This window comes from Dromaius novaehollandiae, chromosome 10 (genome assembly GCF_036370855.1).
Source record: "Dromaius novaehollandiae isolate bDroNov1 chromosome 10, bDroNov1.hap1, whole genome shotgun sequence".
Classification (NCBI taxonomy): Eukaryota; Metazoa; Chordata; class Aves; order Casuariiformes; family Dromaiidae; genus Dromaius; species Dromaius novaehollandiae.
The window spans coordinates 17147073-17164432 of NC_088107.1; the positions used below are offsets into that span (position 1 = coordinate 17147073).

General features: G+C 38.2%; 1 protein-coding gene across 3 annotated transcripts in view; it reads right to left on the reverse strand.

Moving 5' to 3' along the window:
• The window catches only part of MYO1E (myosin IE), a 100203-nt gene that overhangs the window by 33254 nt on the left and 49589 nt on the right, over positions 1 to 17360 (reverse strand). For all 3 annotated transcript variants that reach the window (XM_064517454.1, XM_064517455.1, XM_026113345.2), the window contains 13 exons: positions 16672 to 16759; positions 14942 to 15031; positions 13463 to 13594; positions 11800 to 11934; positions 10771 to 10903; positions 7093 to 7289; positions 5939 to 6019; positions 5462 to 5548; positions 4117 to 4203; positions 2803 to 2970; positions 1962 to 2047; positions 1266 to 1347; positions 177 to 283 (listed from right to left, as the gene is read on the reverse strand). In XM_064517454.1, the coding sequence (XP_064373524.1) occupies positions 177 to 283; positions 1266 to 1347; positions 1962 to 2047; positions 2803 to 2970; positions 4117 to 4203; positions 5462 to 5548; positions 5939 to 6019; positions 7093 to 7289; positions 10771 to 10903; positions 11800 to 11934; positions 13463 to 13594; positions 14942 to 15031; positions 16672 to 16759 (1473 nt within the window). The remainder of the gene's footprint in view (positions 1 to 176; positions 284 to 1265; positions 1348 to 1961; positions 2048 to 2802; positions 2971 to 4116; positions 4204 to 5461; positions 5549 to 5938; positions 6020 to 7092; positions 7290 to 10770; positions 10904 to 11799; positions 11935 to 13462; positions 13595 to 14941; positions 15032 to 16671; positions 16760 to 17360) is intronic.

Below are 17360 nucleotides of genomic sequence, written 5' to 3' on the forward strand. Positions count from 1 at the left end.
AGATAATCTTCAGAATTTAGGAGAGGTCACAGAGCAAGTGGTAACATGACAGATTTTTTTCTGAAGGTTTTTAGAGGATCTGGTTCTGTTTGTCTGTAGGCTTACGATTATAAATTATGAATTTTTGGACTATTAACCCTCGTTCTGCCTCCCCCCCATCCTTTGCTTATTCATACCTGCTCTCCTCCCAGTCTCGAGGCTTCTTTGTTTCGTTGGGTTTGATGCAGCGGATGTAATGGGGTGTGCATTTCATCAGGGTGCCAACAAGGTCATTTGCTTGTTTCTGTAAAATTGAGGGAAAACGTTAGGATCTGAGCTGAATAGAGTAAACCTCAGATATTTCTAAAAGCTTTCAGCCATCTTCTGATCCATTCTGCATGTTACCCATGGTGTCTTGGGGTAATGTGCAGCTACACTAGCACAGAGCTGCATTTCAGCCCAGAAGGACTCTGTAATCCTGTAAAAGCTCTGTGCAGAAAAGCCATACACTTAAATGTATTCATTTTATGTGTGTAAGATAACAGGAAGGAAAAAAAACCCTAAAAGAACTAAGAAAATCATCACCTTACACCCAACTGTCGCCTCAGAAAATGTTATCTGGAGATAGACTCACATAGAGTTCTGCTCTGAGGGCACCATTTCTCCAGGCCTGTAATATATTTAATAAATTTTAAACGTGGAGTGATGTGTTACGGGGAATACATCAGATGAACTTGACTGTAAGGTGAAATATGCGGAAAGAGGCTGAAAAAATACACATTTCCAAATTCTGCAAGCATGTCATCTAAGCATCTACTCTACATCCAGGCTCCAGAAAAGATGCGTAAACATTTGATGCCTGATTCAGTGTGCATTAGAGTCAATAGAAAGCCCTCTGACTTCAGCAGGCATCAGATCATGCATGGCTGCATTTCTGCACTTTGTAAAGAGACAAATTATCTGTAGTTAATTGTAAGGACATAAAGTGGCTGAGTGAAGGGGCTCACTCATTATGCACATGTGAGCATTATCACCACTACCATCAACTGCCCACTTGGAAAATTCATTGCTGCAGAATACAACTGAACAAAGTGTTTAATGAACAGTGATGCTGGGTGAAATGCGAGTTTAACAGCTCAAACAATATATCACTTTGCAATCAGCATGCCCTTATGTCTGTCAAAAATGTCTGGACAGTAAAAAAAATAGCAAACTTCTTTTTAATTCAGATACATGTACATACGCTCATGCGCACACACACATCAACACAGCAAAACAGAACATACTTTAATTTTACTGCCTGCAGTGGTAGGACGGCCCTTCTTGTCTGCTTGGAGGTTTTCAGGAAACAGAGCCTTTATAAAAGGTCTAGAAAAGAATGAATAAAATAGTGTTGGTATAGAAAGACAATTCAATGCAGGAATGTCATGGAATATGCTGTGAAAGTTGATAGTTGAGCAGACTATAAATAGCTATCTATGTTAATCTGGAGTTATATCAACTCTATTTTAAGATTAGTATTTTCCAAGAGCTTTATTCCTCATAGAGATCCTTTGCTATTTTAGTGAGCCCTTAGATATGTGATGTCCAAGTTCCAGACTCAAGGAAACAAGCACTTCTTAGAAAGTAAACATCAACTAAAGTGCATGGCAAAAAAAATGCTACTTAATACATTCAAAACAGAGCCTTCTGAGATGGCTCCAAATCGCTGATGGGCCTTGTTTGACACCTGAACAAATGGTTATCATTAAACCATTTGATTCTGACACTGCAGGTACCTTACATATTCATTCAGATTTGCAGAAAATGAAGATGAAGTATAATGCAAGTGATACTGTTCCACAAACTACTGTTTCGTAATGGTTATTTCCCCTCTTATGCAAATGCTTTCACAAGTTGTAAAGTAGTGGGGAAGTCAGGCCCTCTGCATCCATCTGAACTAACACATTATTCCTAGCTTTAAGCAAGTTTCGCTTACGTACAAATCACTGCTCTGCATGAGTTCAATCAAGTCCATGAAAAGAACATCCCGATTTCTCTCGCAGAATCCATCCATATCATAAGATACCTGGGCCAAGGTGGAAATTGATTGTTTGTGGTAAGTTGAGAACCCAATAATTAAAGAAGTTTAAATTATGTCCTCACCAGTAACTGTTCTGATCTTTTTGGTTAGTCTGGTATTACTTAAAGATGCTACAATCATTAATAGATCACTGCATATATTAAATCTTTCACAATAAACATAAAGCAATTCTGGACATATATTTGCATTCAGTAGAAAAGAATATTATGAAACTAGTGAATGGAATACAGCACAAGTGAATTTAATACTGAATTATAGAGGAGAAAAACATTTTGCATAAGTGTTTACTGTTGTCAAATATAGCACTATTAAAAAGTCATGCATTCTCTGAGAAATGTACCTAAATAAGATGGAACTGTACATAATTATTCCAGATTTATTGGTGTATCATCAGTTGAGGATCTTTTTTCTATCTGAATCCTTTTAACCTACTGCCATTATAACCAACAAGGAAATTAATAATTTTTCACTAATAAAGGATTAGAGGCACTTATTCACTACATAATATTAAGTTTGGGTTAGTATGTTTGCTAGCAGCCAGGCCCAGATTCATCTCCCCTAACTAGGGACATATGTTAGGGCATATTTGTTCTAAGCTCCCCAGATTGTCTCCTGAGATAATCTGGCTACTTAAAAATCAAAGTAGCTCTCTGGAGATGTCACTTTCCCCTTCATTTCATCACTATTCTTTTTCTTTAAAATTACATTAGGTAGATGTCAGTGCTGATTTGCCATGTTACCTTTCCAGCGTAATGATGAATGATAAACCCCTGGTTCCAGCTGTTGAAATGTTCATGAGTCCCAATCTGCATCTGGAGTTTCTGAAGTAGTGTTTGGTCAGCTCCTTCACCCACCGCATGCATTGTGGCACACACGTCATCCAAAATGCTCATAATCCCTGGGGGATTCTAACACAGCAGAGAAATAACAAAAATAGCAAAAAGGAAGTGGAAAAGAAAAGAGTATGATGCCAGCCCCCCGGCCGAAAAAAAGTGTTGTTACTACAAAAACGCTGGAGCAAAAGCAAAATGCAGGAGGAAATCCCCCTCAATCAGTGGAGTTCACAGTAGAGATTAATTTGTATGTTAGCATGCAAATAACTTAAGGAGAGATACTGGTTCATGTAACACTGGCGACAGAGTGGGAAATGATAGGGAAAATCAACTGTTGTCCAAAAATATTTATTTAGTTTAGTTTATAAATTACTTCACAAACTAATTCCCTTTCTCATTCCAGCAAAAAACAAACCCATATTTCAGATAAATATTTAAATTCTCAACCTGCAGTTTAACAAACTTCAGCTTAAGTATCTAAGATTGTGACAGGAACCCCATCCTCTTCCTAGTTAGCCTGATGCAGACAGACAGGAGATGGACAAACTCTCAAGTAGTGTTAAGCACAAGTCACCATTTTATTTGAACTACAGTTAAACGTTATTGGCTTATGTAAGGACAAAAGACTACCTGAAAAAACAAAACAAAACAAAATTTCTGTCCTAAAGGACTGTTTGATAACTCAATATCTGTTGTCATGCCAGATCAGGATATAAAGACTAAACTGTAGAACGTTTCTTGGAGCAAAGAGGTATGAATCTTTTAATCTATGAAATTTTCAAATACTTTGTTTTCACTTGTTTAATTTGCTACAATACCTTAAAGGAAGCTGGTATTGTAGCTTCCCCACACTGAAATAAATATCTCAGAGACACAGGGGGGCTTATATCTGAGCTAAACTTGCATGTTGTAACGTCCTTGATAAATTTAGATGGATAAAGTTTCAATTTCCAACTAGTGAATTCTTTATTCATACTGTTTTCAACCATGCTAGCTTATAGTTCTGTTTTTGGCCAATACCTTATATAACATGTATCTGTCCTATAGCCTTTATAAGATATCTTATATAAGATTTATATATAGGCTTGGTATGACTCAGTTACTGAACAACAGTATCTGCATTTTCCCCGTGAATGTTCTTGACAGCAAAGCAGTTGCCCAATTACTTTAGAGAAAAATCATCATCTGTTTTTTCCATCTGTGTTTGTGCCAAACACTTACCACTTTGTTCTCTATAAGGTCACACACTATTTTGTTGTTGAAGTAATCTATTGGTGTCCATCTAATTCCCTCTTGCACATATTCTTCCTGTTAAGTAAAGAGAAAGACACAAATATTCTCTTACACTGTGGTTCTAGCAGCAGATTTACATTGAGCTATACACACATGAGCTTTGCACTACTCGGGCTTAGGAATGCCTGTCAGGTTTATGACTGCTTGTGGGGGGGAGGGAAATAACTGATACGATGGCTAAATCCAGCTATTTACTGCCCAAGAGCTGAATTAAAATCCTTCTCTGTTCTCCCCACGCATCTCGTGTCATTCATAGCCCTTGAGTAGTTACTGAGAAGAGCAGGAATTACTGTCGAAGTGCTCCACAAAGAGCAATGAAAGGGGTTTTTACAGTATCTTGATAATGCAGCTAAGCATTCGTATCCTTAAAACTATTTTAAAAATGAAGGCTGTGACACACAGATTAAGGATCAGACCTGCCCCCCAAACCAAAACACTCAGATATGTGTACCGAACATGGAGAGGCAGCCCTACCTTTTAGTTCTGTATGCAATCACTATAACCATAAGGACAGCTAGAGACTGAAGAAATAAAAAATCATACTGAAATTGGATTAAAATGGGTCCACTCAGTTACAAACATACGAGTCCAGCTAGGTGCTTAACAAGTCATTTGTGTGCTCAACTGCAACGACCAGTTACTTTTATACAAAGGCACTTGTGTAAGGGCATTCTTGAAAACATCGTCCCAAAGCCGGTGCCAGGCGTGGGCTCGCACCACGCACAATGTTCCTCTCAGCTGCATGCTGTCTGCTTCCCCATGCAGCAGCTTACACTCGCGTAAAGAGATTTTATTTTTGCAAAGAGCCTGTGAGCAGAGAAATGCAAATACTTTCAAAAGCATTTGTGCATTTGCTTCAATGATATATTTCATTTAAAAAAAAGAAAAAAGGGAGCAAAATGGGTGTGGAGGAAACTAAGAAAAGTAGCGTTTTCCTGTTTAACTGTGTCATGTCCAATGAAAGCAGAGGGATGGAACCAAGCTGCAGTTTTCCATTCCTGCCAATGAGTCAGGGTGTGCAGCTAGTCTGGGCAGTCATATGACTGCGTTAGTACACTGTACGAGGGACTCGCTTTTGTACCGCTGTACTGGAGCATGTCTGAAACCGATGTGGTTTACATTTTTAGGGCTAGCCAACAGCAAAGATTTTTTTTTCTTTGTCTTGCTTAACAAGGCAAATCTGATTGTTACCAGATGATAAACCTCAATTTTCCACCAAATGAAAAGGCAATGGCTCGTTTTATGAATTCAAAAATAATAAATGTCTGATTACCTGTTCTGCTTTCAGCGTCAGTTCAATAAAAATCTGCTGCAGTTTTTCATTAACAAAGTTAATGCAGAACTGTTCGAAACCATTTTTCTACAATAAAGGAAAAAATTACAAATTAGTCTAATGCGCTATATACAGTAGTTGTTAGTTCTTATGCTAGCAATATTAGGAGAAGCTTCAAAGGAATATTTTGAATGATGGATTGGTTGCTGATTTTATAGTCTTTCTGCATAATCTCAGATCTCAAAGATCAATGACCTAATTCCTTTGAAGTTTCTTCAATATTTCATGTTTATTAAGTGAGACATTACCAGTGAGTACTGAATGTCCAGGAAGCTGATTTTTGTTTGCTTTCCCTCTGGCCACAGAGTTTGGCGGGTTTTTTTGTTCTTCTTTTTTGGGTTTTTCCCCTCTAAGTAACAAGAAGAAAATCTCTCTCGGGCCAGATCAGCTCGAACACTGAATTTTTCATTGCCTTACCTGAAATATTTCAAAGCCATAAATATCGAGGACACCAATGTTATATTCTTCATGGTTCTTCTCCATAGCCTTATTAATGGACTAATAAAAAAAACAAACACAAAATGTTAAAAAAAGTGTAGTTTATATCCTTAAATTATATATTCATATCCTTCAGTCTTTATATTAAAATACTGGATTTCTTAAAAAATAACATTTGAATGGAATACAAATGTATGTAATAAGGTATTTCACTTTTACTTTAATAAAAAGCTCTTATTAAGAGCTAGGAAATGAACAGTACAGTATCTTTTTTTCCAAGTTAATGAGCTTTCAGAGCTACTGTTTGTAGAAACCATTTCTCATTCAGAGTAACACACTCAGTTAAAGAAAAAGGGGGCAAAGAAAAAAAACCAGCTGTAAATTTGATATTTGAAGCATTCTACAGATAGTAACATGATTTTTTTCAGTAATTTCTGTATTCTCCTCTTTTGCAGTGTCAGTGCTGGTAACAGAGACACCTGATAAGAGTTACGGAGATGTCACGACAAAGAAGACTTTGGAGACACCAGCACCTCCATCACGGGGCAGCCCTCTGCTCCCGTGGCCAAAGCTAAGGCCTCCCCCTCACCAGTGCAGCCTGGTGTCTCCTCCGAAGCAGAGGCTACTTCGGCATGGAGAACAGTGCAGGAGAGACCAGCATTTGCTCACATGCCCCAGCTTTGCAGTGCTGAAGGGATTTCTCAGCAGGACAGTGGGCTAAGACAAGAAGGGACCAGAAACATAAACCACTGTAATTCTGCTCATCTGAAAACGCTTAACAGCACAGGATAAAGCAAGACTCTGGCTTCAGAGAAGTACGGATGCTGGCAGAAAGGAGGAAATGTCAGGACCTCATATAGGACAGTTGTGGCAGGAGAGACAGTGCTGAAAGCACTGCTCATCCACTCACACCTTCGAAAAAGGTGTAAGCATTTGTCTTCTAGCCAGTGCCTGGCATTTGATATCTGCGGTCCTGCTCCCACTGGACTCCTCAGTGTTACTGCTAATGTTTAGGCCAAGGAGCATATTAGGTGAGGGAGATGATGGACAAAAAGAGCACTGCAAGAAATATTCCCAATGTACTTTTACTTGTTTCAATACTTCAGTAGTAGCTTTGATCAAATTCAACTTACATCCACCAGGTAATCAAAGACACGGGCGTGAAGAGCTTTGGCCAGCGCATCCCTGGTGTAGCAAGCCTGTTCCACATTCAGTGTTACGTTAATGGACTCGGATTTGCCTCCCCACTTGCTGTCCATCTGTCTGCTGGTCAGTTTTTCCTTTAGGCGGTCCTGGTTAATTCCCAGGAGGAAAGCAGGGAAAGCCAGAACTGCAAGAAAGATTAGGGTTGCTGGATTATGATTTACAGACTAAACCAGTACAAAATAAAATAAGAAACTCAGCAATATCTCAAATAACAATCAGCAGTAATAAACCTCATGAGACATGGCTTAAAAGAAAAAGAGTAGGGATTTACATCTTAAAAATTTCCCTAAGCTCCCAAGGGCATTTTCACCTCTTTACTTATATCACAGTTTTGAACTATGTGGTTCAAACAAATCATTGTTGGAAGAGCTGGAAATAAGACATGGAACTCGCACATGAAATAAAACTGACACCGCTGAAATGTCTTTGTAAAAAAGCATATGTTTAAAATACATAATACAGAAAGAATACTGCTATGCGTCTCCTAACAGTACTTCCCTTTCCTCCTCTAAGTTAGTATTTTCCAGAAAACTTCAATTCGCTTGCCATTTTTTTTCTTTTGTTTTATAAATCCTTTCTTCTGGAAGTACTCTGCAAATTCTGTTTTCTCTTGTGTAAACGTAGAGCAGAAAAAGACATCTGTGCAATAAGGAGCCACAAGGCTAGAATTCTTTGCTTTTTTAGCACACGGTACAGAAGTTAGTTGCAAGCGTCACACACCTTAAGGAATGGAAAAAGAGAAACTGTCTTGAAAGCATACAGAAATAGCTCCCAAGGGCATCTCTTAGAGTTACTGTTGCCCCTCCGCTAAACCGCGTAATCCTCTAACAATGTTTCATTGACGTTCCGGTGCTTTCAGATCCACTCTACTGTTGTGAAGAGGATGTCAAATAATCACCACGGCAGCTGCCACTTGTGCTTTGTACATCTGCAACATCCACAACATGATTTGGCTTCTTTCAACCTTTTAGTGCATTAATTCACAAGTATTTTTAAAACTGCAGATAACTCCCAGCTTTCTGAAATCTGATTAATTACAATCAGACAGGTTGATTAAATTTACCCCAGGGCACTAGTAACCAAGGAACTAACCAAAGTTGAGTCATTGGCAACATTGCTGATAAGTCACTGAGGACTACAGGAAAAGGACAAACATCATATCATATCCTTTAAAAGGAAAGAGAGAATGTGGGGAATTATAGACCAAATACTTTCAGATATACTGCCAGAATAAATAATTAGCTAGAATTACTGTAAGGATTTATGAAGATAGCAACATAATAAATACCATTATACCATGGATATCTCAGAAACTCTTCCTTCATAGTGTTAGTGATTTACTGGAAAGGAAGAAGTGCTGAGCTTGACTTGATGTAACTCGACATTGTTAAGACACCAGATTATTTTCTCTAGTTAAGGACTGTACGGATATGGTCTACTATATTTGTATTTATTTATTTATATTTATATTACTATGAAGTAGGGTATCCATGTAATTGAAAAAATTATCCTCAAAGAGTAATTATCAATAGTGTTCCATGGGAGAGCTATAAATAGAACCTATGAAGAAAGGCTGAAAAAGGTTAGGTTTGTTTCTTGGGTTTTCAGAAAGTTTAACATAGAGGGAGGATACAAATCTCCCAATAGAAAACAACTGTAATGAGTATTGTTTTCTCTGTCCATCCAGAATAGAACATCATGCAGAATAGTATTTGGAATGATTTGCAACAAAGAAGAATTAGTATAAATACTAAGAAAATCTTCAACTACAAATATAATCAAGCATTAGAACAGACAATAGATTATTCACCGCTGACAGTTTTAAAGAACTATTTTCCTAAATGTCTGTTGAGAATGGTCTGTATAGGTTCGATCCTCACTTAACAGTAAGGGACTGGAGTCTTCAGTTTCTTGAAGAATGGCCTTATAAGTGGCTATATAATAACAAGAACACTACTAAGCCAAATTCTTAAGCCTTCTATTACTTCAGACATATGCAGAGCATGACTCGTCAGTGGTCAACTGTGTTATATCTCTCCTAGCTATCCAGGCTGTGATAGATATAAACTCTTCACTCTTTAGTTGGCTAGTACAAACAACAAATTGTGTATGGAGTGGGGGGTTGTTAATGGAGAGAGAAATGAACACAGCTTTCAGCTTCATAATGTAGAAATTTTAGTAGACATTGCTATTTCTTTGCTGGCTTCTTTGAAGTGCAGTATGTTTATGAGTAACTTCTGTATTCATTCTACCTGCTAAGTTTCTTCTCTTATTCATACACAACTTCAGTATTTAGATCCCAGTGAGCAAGAAAAATATGGTGTACTTGGCAATCCATTCACATTTACCAATGTTTTGTTTTTAATCTATGTGTCTTTTCAGTTTGTTACTTTTTGATGCAAAATGTTCAGTATCTATCTTTTAAGTCTGGCTATTAAATATATTGATTTCACTGAAAGATTTAATACTACAATTTAAATGGAAGCACAGTAGCTCATCTGGAATCTTATGGCATATCTAAAATCCTATACTTTTCTTTGGATGTATAAAATGCCCCAAAATATTTTTCTTCAGATCACTTACTATTCTTTTAAATCACATATGAACATTAGTCATTTTAAGTTGTCTGTTTCTTAAAAACAAATAGCAGGAGAGCACTAATACACTTGAGTGGAAAGTCTTCTGCACAAGATATTTATACTTGATTTGCCTAAAACTTAACTAATAAATGCAGTTTTCCTGAACATGAACATTAAAAAAATCAGCAAGGACCACTTTGGAATAAGAGAACAGATGGATATCTGTAAGCTACTACAGACACCGTGCTTATCCCTTGTAAGCTAATAAAGTCAAACAAGTATAAAATGAACGTTAACAACATTAAACACTGTGTTAAACACTGTAGAACTATTTGTGTTTTAACATCTTGCTGATGTGAGCCAAGCTGATATCAAACAACAGCAAGAGGTGAGGGAAACCAGGACTGTGCAACGTGTATATAGAAATAATAAGAAATACTTACAGGGTAGAAGTACCTACTAAAGAGGTATGGGTCAAGAGATGAATGACAGGTAAGATAACATTTAATAGTAAAAATTTATGGTGAATTTCAATGTGTTTTCAACGCAGCTCTTCTGGACGCATATACAGCTGGCTGAGTACTGACTGTGTACCTGACTGCACATGAAAACTGAGGATACTCCATAGGTTGGTAGCTGCTTCCATATGAGGGTGAGGTCAGACAGACCACATAAGGGACAGGTTTGCTCACGAATGAGTGCTAATGCATTCAAAGAAGCAGGGCTCAAGTTTGCTCCAAACCATTTCTCACAATATCTATTATTTCACAGTCAAAAGCTGGAAAAGGATTCCTTAATTTCAAAATGCAAAATTATGTTCCTATTAACTAAGACAGTGGCATTATACAAGACAAAACAGGGGCCTCAGTACCATTATTGTTTTTGGAAGAGAATTTGAATTAGCAGCCTTGCACTAAGAAAAATGATGCACTGTATTTGGACAAGCAGTTCAAGACTGCAGTTCACCTCATGCCATCTGGGTTTCAACCGAATGTTAATTCTGTAACAGTTTCCAGAGGTACTTACACTCCTCGCTCTCCACTCCTGCATAGTTGCCAACTTCTTTGAAGCTGATGTTTCCCAAATGCAGTATTCCTGCCACTATCTGCAGTACCAATGCCTGTTCCTCTGCAAAGATCCCAATCACATTCATTGCATGCTGAGAAAAAAAAAACCACACAAAAAAAATCAAAGAATCAAAAAGATGAGTTTTTTTTTAATAAAAGTCCCTTTAAAAAGTTGATAAAAAAAAACTTGAGTTCTTCAAAAGAGTTCAAATACTTAAGGCAACCAATTTGCATTAGTCTGCACTGACATTTCAGAAATTATAGATGTCCTACCTCGTACATTTTTTTTTTTTAGTTATCAAGTACAGAAGCATCTGAACAATATAAAAGATGTGTTACCAAAATTAATTCTGGAGTAAGTAAAGTTACTGAGTAATGAGCATCAGCTTTTCCCCATGCCGCTGTGAAAATGAATTTTCATTGAAAAATGGGAAACAATGAACTCAAGATATAACAATTTTATTCCTTCTACACGGATACTTTATCTACTAACAAATGCAAAGCTATAGTAGATGATCTCTGATCTATGTTTTCCAAATCCATTTTCCCAGCTTTTTCAGTTGTGCTGCTTTTAAATATGCATGGAAGAGCAGTCACCGCTAAGAATTTGGCTAACGCTGTATTTTTTTCCCCTCGCTTTCAATGGAAGTTCCTCACTGTGTTGCATTTTCACATTTTTATACTGCAGATTCCAAACACGTAGTTCATCTGCATTCAGTTAAATTCCATTATATCTCTACCTTTCTGAAAAGGGTGCAAACAAAACACAAAGGTGTTTAAAAGGTCTATAAATCCAAAGACTGGCAGCTATCTTCTTGAGATTGTTAGGCTGCAACAAAGGAGAAGCTCTTCAGTGTAAAATGTAATTGTTGCAGCTGTGTGAGTTTCTCATTCCCACAATAATCCATCAATGTCTTTGCTATAAATGGACAGTGGAATGAACATACATCCATCACTAAACCAAAAAGAGAGAGAGTCAAAAACTCACCAGAGTTTCTTGGAAATCAGATTTGTCATTGATGTCATCTACTTTGTAGGACCCAGAGAGGCTCAGATAGTAATAGTAGTCCATACTGGTGATGCCAAGACTGCTTTTTTGCTCTGAGGAGGCCCCTTCAATTAGCTGCAAAAACAAAATCACCAAATTAGGTACCATGTAATTATCTTCAGCAGAGACGAGGCAGGTCAGGATCAGGTGACCGAGTCTGGAACTGCTTGGACAGATATGGCTAAAGCTGTGCCAGATTCATATCCTTCCCATGTTTCGCTAATTGTTTAACCAGAAAGACCAGATAGTCATTCCCCTTTGCATGAATGACTTAGCTCTTTCTAAACTTCTATATCCAATATAACGGGCAAACTGGGACCGATTCGAATGTCTTCCATTATCTTTATCCCATAAAGATAAGGCAAAGGTGTTTTTCCACTCTGCAATGTCTTAGCCAAATCCTCAGGAGCAGCTTGTCTTCCACGCCTACTCAAAGGCAGGCAGAGTTGAGCAAACACACTGAGAAAGCACCATTTGCGACTCTGAGGCCATGTATCCTCTATCCCCTTCATGGGGCATGGCAAGCCAGTTTTGAACTGCTCCAATACTATGTTGATGTCTGATCTACAATGACCTGTTATGACTGCTAGGAAATCAACCAAGTAAAACATGCTTCAGTCACACCTCTTTGCATCATCTAGGCCAACAGGGCCGAGGATAAATGCCTTAGTGTAATTAAAAAATGTTCCTGTCCTTCTTGTGATGCCTGAGGAGAGACTCCTCTGACTTAGGCACAGTCTACGCAGTTGTGTGTAGATACAGCTGCAGTAAAAAGCAATGAGCAAACTGATCTCTTAGTGGAGAAGTCAGAAGCCCGTAGTCTTTAAACTTTTATGTCAAAACCAAGAGACTAGGCAGACTGAGAAAAATCAGGAGGACAGTGCACAGCATTCACATACTTTGGAAGAGGAGACTGCACAGCTCCTGGAGCAATTCCAGGTCCAACTCAGCTTTCCATCCCCACAATGTCACTTCAATTTTATGTGGAGCTGTTACAGTCACTTACATTGCACTGCCTTTATTCTAGTTTTGTAGAACCTGATCAATTGGGACTTTAGCAAGTAAGGAACTTCCATGTCAAAGACCAATGAATGCAAGAAAACCCATAAGGAAAAGCCTTAAGAAATGTTAAAAAAAGAAAAAAAAAAAAAGAGGAGATGCTTGGAGGAGTCAACAGACATTATCCTAAATAACTCACAGAATTTAGTAGAGAATTAGCTATCTCTTTCCAAGCTGTGCTACAGAATTCTAGAGCAGAAGGTATAATTACACAGACCAGTTTAAAAAAAAAAGCTGTTGGAAAGTTCTCACTTCTTATTACATTCAATTGGACTTTTCCATTTGGGCATCTGCTGTGAATTTCCAAGCTGAGCCCCTGAAATACTTAAGTGCCTTTTTTTCTGAAACTGAAAGACAACTGTGTCTTAAGATATGGCACGTTAAGACTCTGTCTTAACATGCTATGAAGCTTCCCAGTGATAACCAGATCACCTTCTTGAACATCCATCCGATAACCTCATTGTGTTGAGAAAGACTTTTCAATGCAGAGGAAAAACTGGTAAAAGTTATTTTTAATAACTGATAAAGGATATACACTTCTGACCTGGTAAAAAATGTGAAAACTCCTCTCTCCAGGATTCCTCATTACAACTCGAGATTTTTCCAGTAGGAAGTTGGAGATTTTCCCACCGTCTGGCTCTCCACCTGGGCTAAACTGGATTTCAAAGTATTTCCCCTGCAGTAAATAATTATAGAAGCTGTTGAATGATTAGTAAATACTAATTTGCAATCAGGTACTTGTTATACTACATCTCAAGGAAGGTTACTAGGTTGCTTAATCTTTATGGACACAGAGACTCAGATGCCTCAAGATTTAACTAAGCCTTTATTCTTAAACTATCACCCATCTTTCTTTCCATGTCCATTTATAGAATGCTAGACTCAGGATAAGACATCATGCATTAATGCAAAGGTAGAGAGACAGTGAGGGTCTTCTTTCCCTGCTGGGAGTCTCACATAGCGTACAGGAAACCGTAAGGGCCACCTGCACTGGAAGTAAATTTAACAGATTTATGACCAATGGCAAATATGGCCTTCTGCTTGAAAGCAAGGCAAACCAATATCTTTTTCTTTTGGGGAGACACTAATTGCATTGATACTCATGTTGGCTGTGGAATAAATCCTTGCGTTAGCTTTGCATAATAAAATGACCAAAAGGAATGGAAAAAAAAATAGATATCATTTAGAAGAAAAAAAATGACAGTTTTACAATTTTCTCCTCTTGCAGAATGCAGCAGTCATATTTTGTATGTCAACTTTCATCAAGATATTTATACGATATATACAGGTACATATACAGTATATTTTCCACAAAGGCCTAAAATTAGGAAAAAATGAGGTTAGTTTCCTTACGGCTGCTAATGGACTCAATTCTACTTGTAGCAAACAGAGCTCTGTCTAATCAGCACTGTAGTTAGCCTCCAATTTGTACTGTGATTTTGCTCTCATTCCATTTTACACAAATTGTAGAATGGAACATTCTTTCTTTCCAAATCTATAAAGCCTATGTGCAACTCTTCAAAACTGACCCTACAGTATGTTATTTAGTAAACACCAATTTCACAATATTAAGTACTTTATAATGAGAGACTGAATGAAAATAATTCCTCGCTACTTTTTGTACGTTAGCAAACTTATTTCCCATTAATCAAGTCTAAGAATGGCTTCATATGTTAAAAAAAAAATCAAACATATTATTACACATATTTTACTGACCATGAAGGGCCATGTTTACATTTCACATGACCATAAGGCCTGTTTGTTGCTGGTAAGCCATTTGCTTAAAGACTGAGTATTTTAAAAATAATTTGTGACAAGTATGTATTGTAAGTGAAGCAAATATGCAATCTATACAGAGTGAAATACAAACCTCTAAAAATATAAATTATGTTTTAAAATATACTTTATACTTTACTTGTATTTACCTACTTTGTAGTCATTTGGTACTATACTCCTGAACAATGTCTATCTAATAGCACAGAAGTTGAAAGAATAAAGTGATCTCTAGGGGAAAGGAACTTACAAATCTGCTGGAGTTGTTGTTCCGTACAGTTTTTGCATTCCCAAAGGCCTCCAGTAAAGGGTTGGACTGCAGAATAATGTCTTTCACGTGCTAAAATTTTATGAAACAGGAGAAATACAGATTCAGAAATACATATTTTTAAAGTTCTTAGAGCTTTTCTAGGAAACCATGACACCTAAATTATACATAAAAGCAGCAAGACAGCCTGCATCTGGAAAAAACCCTCGTGCTCTGACAAGGAATACAATCTAACCATCTTTTTTTCTCAGAGGTTCTAGTTCCTATTTTTGAAGAAAATCCTATAAAACTAAACAAAATGGCTGAGGCTGCAAACAACTTGTACTTCTGCCCACTGCTCTGCCAAGCAACACAGCCATTAAATTGAGCTGGCTTTTCTTCGTCGTCTTGTTCTTAAACAAGCTCCTTCCTCCCCAGGAGCACTTAAATCTTTTTTTTTTTTTTTTTTTTTTTTTTGGGGGGGGGGGGGGGTCTGGAACCACAGGCAGCGAAGGCAGAGCAGCATAAACTGCAGGACTCGGCGAGGGCTCGAACAGCCTGCTTCAGGACCAGTGATGCTGCTGCCTAGTTGGCTTAGATGGTACCAAACAGCCTGTTGCTGTTATTTCTGTCTGTGATTCCAGGAGATGGAATATTGTTAAGCTATTAGCTTCTGAACAGACCTAATGCTTGCTAGGTTGTGTGGTGAAGACTGAATTTCATTCCAAAAGAAATGTTTGAGGCAGAGTGTCAACTTCGTCAATTGTTAATCTGTAACCACTAACAGTATTTTTAATTTTATACAAAGAGCTGGATTTTTTAAAATCAGCCAAAATATTTATTTTTGAAGTAAAGCATGATTACATTAATTCCCAAAATAACACAACGCATGCTTTGTCTGGATCGCTCCCTTTGCTACTGAACGATTCTGTGCAATGGTCCTCTATCACTTTTGCTCAGAATTAAACAGGAAGAACACACTCAACATCAGAGATTGCAACAAGGCCAATAAATAACAGCAAGCAGTCAAGAAGAGCAGACTTGTACAAGCAGCTGCTCCTTACTTATCACTGTCTGTCAATCAACAAGTGACCTTATGTAACTTCATTAAGGGAATTTCATGGCTAATTCACTACATTAGCTTTAGTTAACAGGCTTATCTAGATAAGCAGACACTGGTGATATGGTTATTAACAAAAGCAACTACTTGCCGTTTCAGCTAGCTTTTAGAAACACTACTGCCTCATAAATCAAGACGATGTTGCTGCTGTTTGCTCTCCAGTGTATACATACAGCTTATAAGGGAAGTAACAAAAACACAACCGGCCACGTCAGTTTTCAGTAGAAAGCCAAGCCGGGGGGAAAAAAGATCGTATCTACGACGGGGAGATTGTTGCTGTTCTCAACAACAAGGCTGTTATTGGTGAAGAACAATAATTAAATGCTTAGATACACAGCTTGGAAGCCGTGAAACTTTTAACAGAGACCGTTCTGGCCCCGTGGCTTTCCCCCGCGCGGGTGCCTGCCGCACGGCTAAGGGAGCGGTTCCCCGTCCCCTGCAGTCGAACGCGCTCGGGAGGGCTGGCGCGCACCCGGGGCAGCTCGCGCCAAGCGTCGCGGGGAGAGCGCTTCCCTGCTGCCCGTGCCGCGGCCAAGGCAGGCGCTTCCCACGCTGCCCCTGCAGTCAGTCTGCAGACCCGCTCTTGCTGCAGCATTACTCCATATCAACTCACCTGCACCTTAGGGCCGCCTCCCGAGATTCTGGAGATGTAACTCATGATATATTTAGCTGCTACAGTCTTTCCAGCACCGCTTTCCCCACTACGAAGAAAGAAACACAAAAGCACTCCTGTTAGCTGGTTCAGCGTGAAAACCGCGGGGAAATCAGGCAACTGCACAAGGCCACTCTGCCTAGGCACGATAATACCAGCGGCGCAGGGGGAATGCTACGGAGAGCTTAAAATATCTAACATGAACAGACCACTATGATCCAGTTAGAAACACACTCTAGTGAAAATATAACTGAAAGAAAAACGATAAATTGTCACTCCTTTCAAGCAGTCTTCCCACACAGATATTTTCTGGTGTGCTGCTACGTATCTGGAATCATTACTGAAGATCAGTGCAAATACCAAGTAACTCTGGTTTTCACCAGAGTTATTTAAGGTTTCTCTTGTTCAACCATGACTAGGTACCTCAGCAAAGAAAAATAATAAATATACACCAAATTTACATTAGGCAAGTTGGTCACATATAGACAGTGACAGTATTGTAGCAGGACACTTGGATATGTTTGTCAATAAATAATTTTGAATGAAACATCTTGCATGGACACCAACATCTCTGTTGGACTTCAAAAGCAGGAGAAAAATATAAATTGAGAAATAAATATGCTCAAGCCAAGATACCCAAAACAGCACAA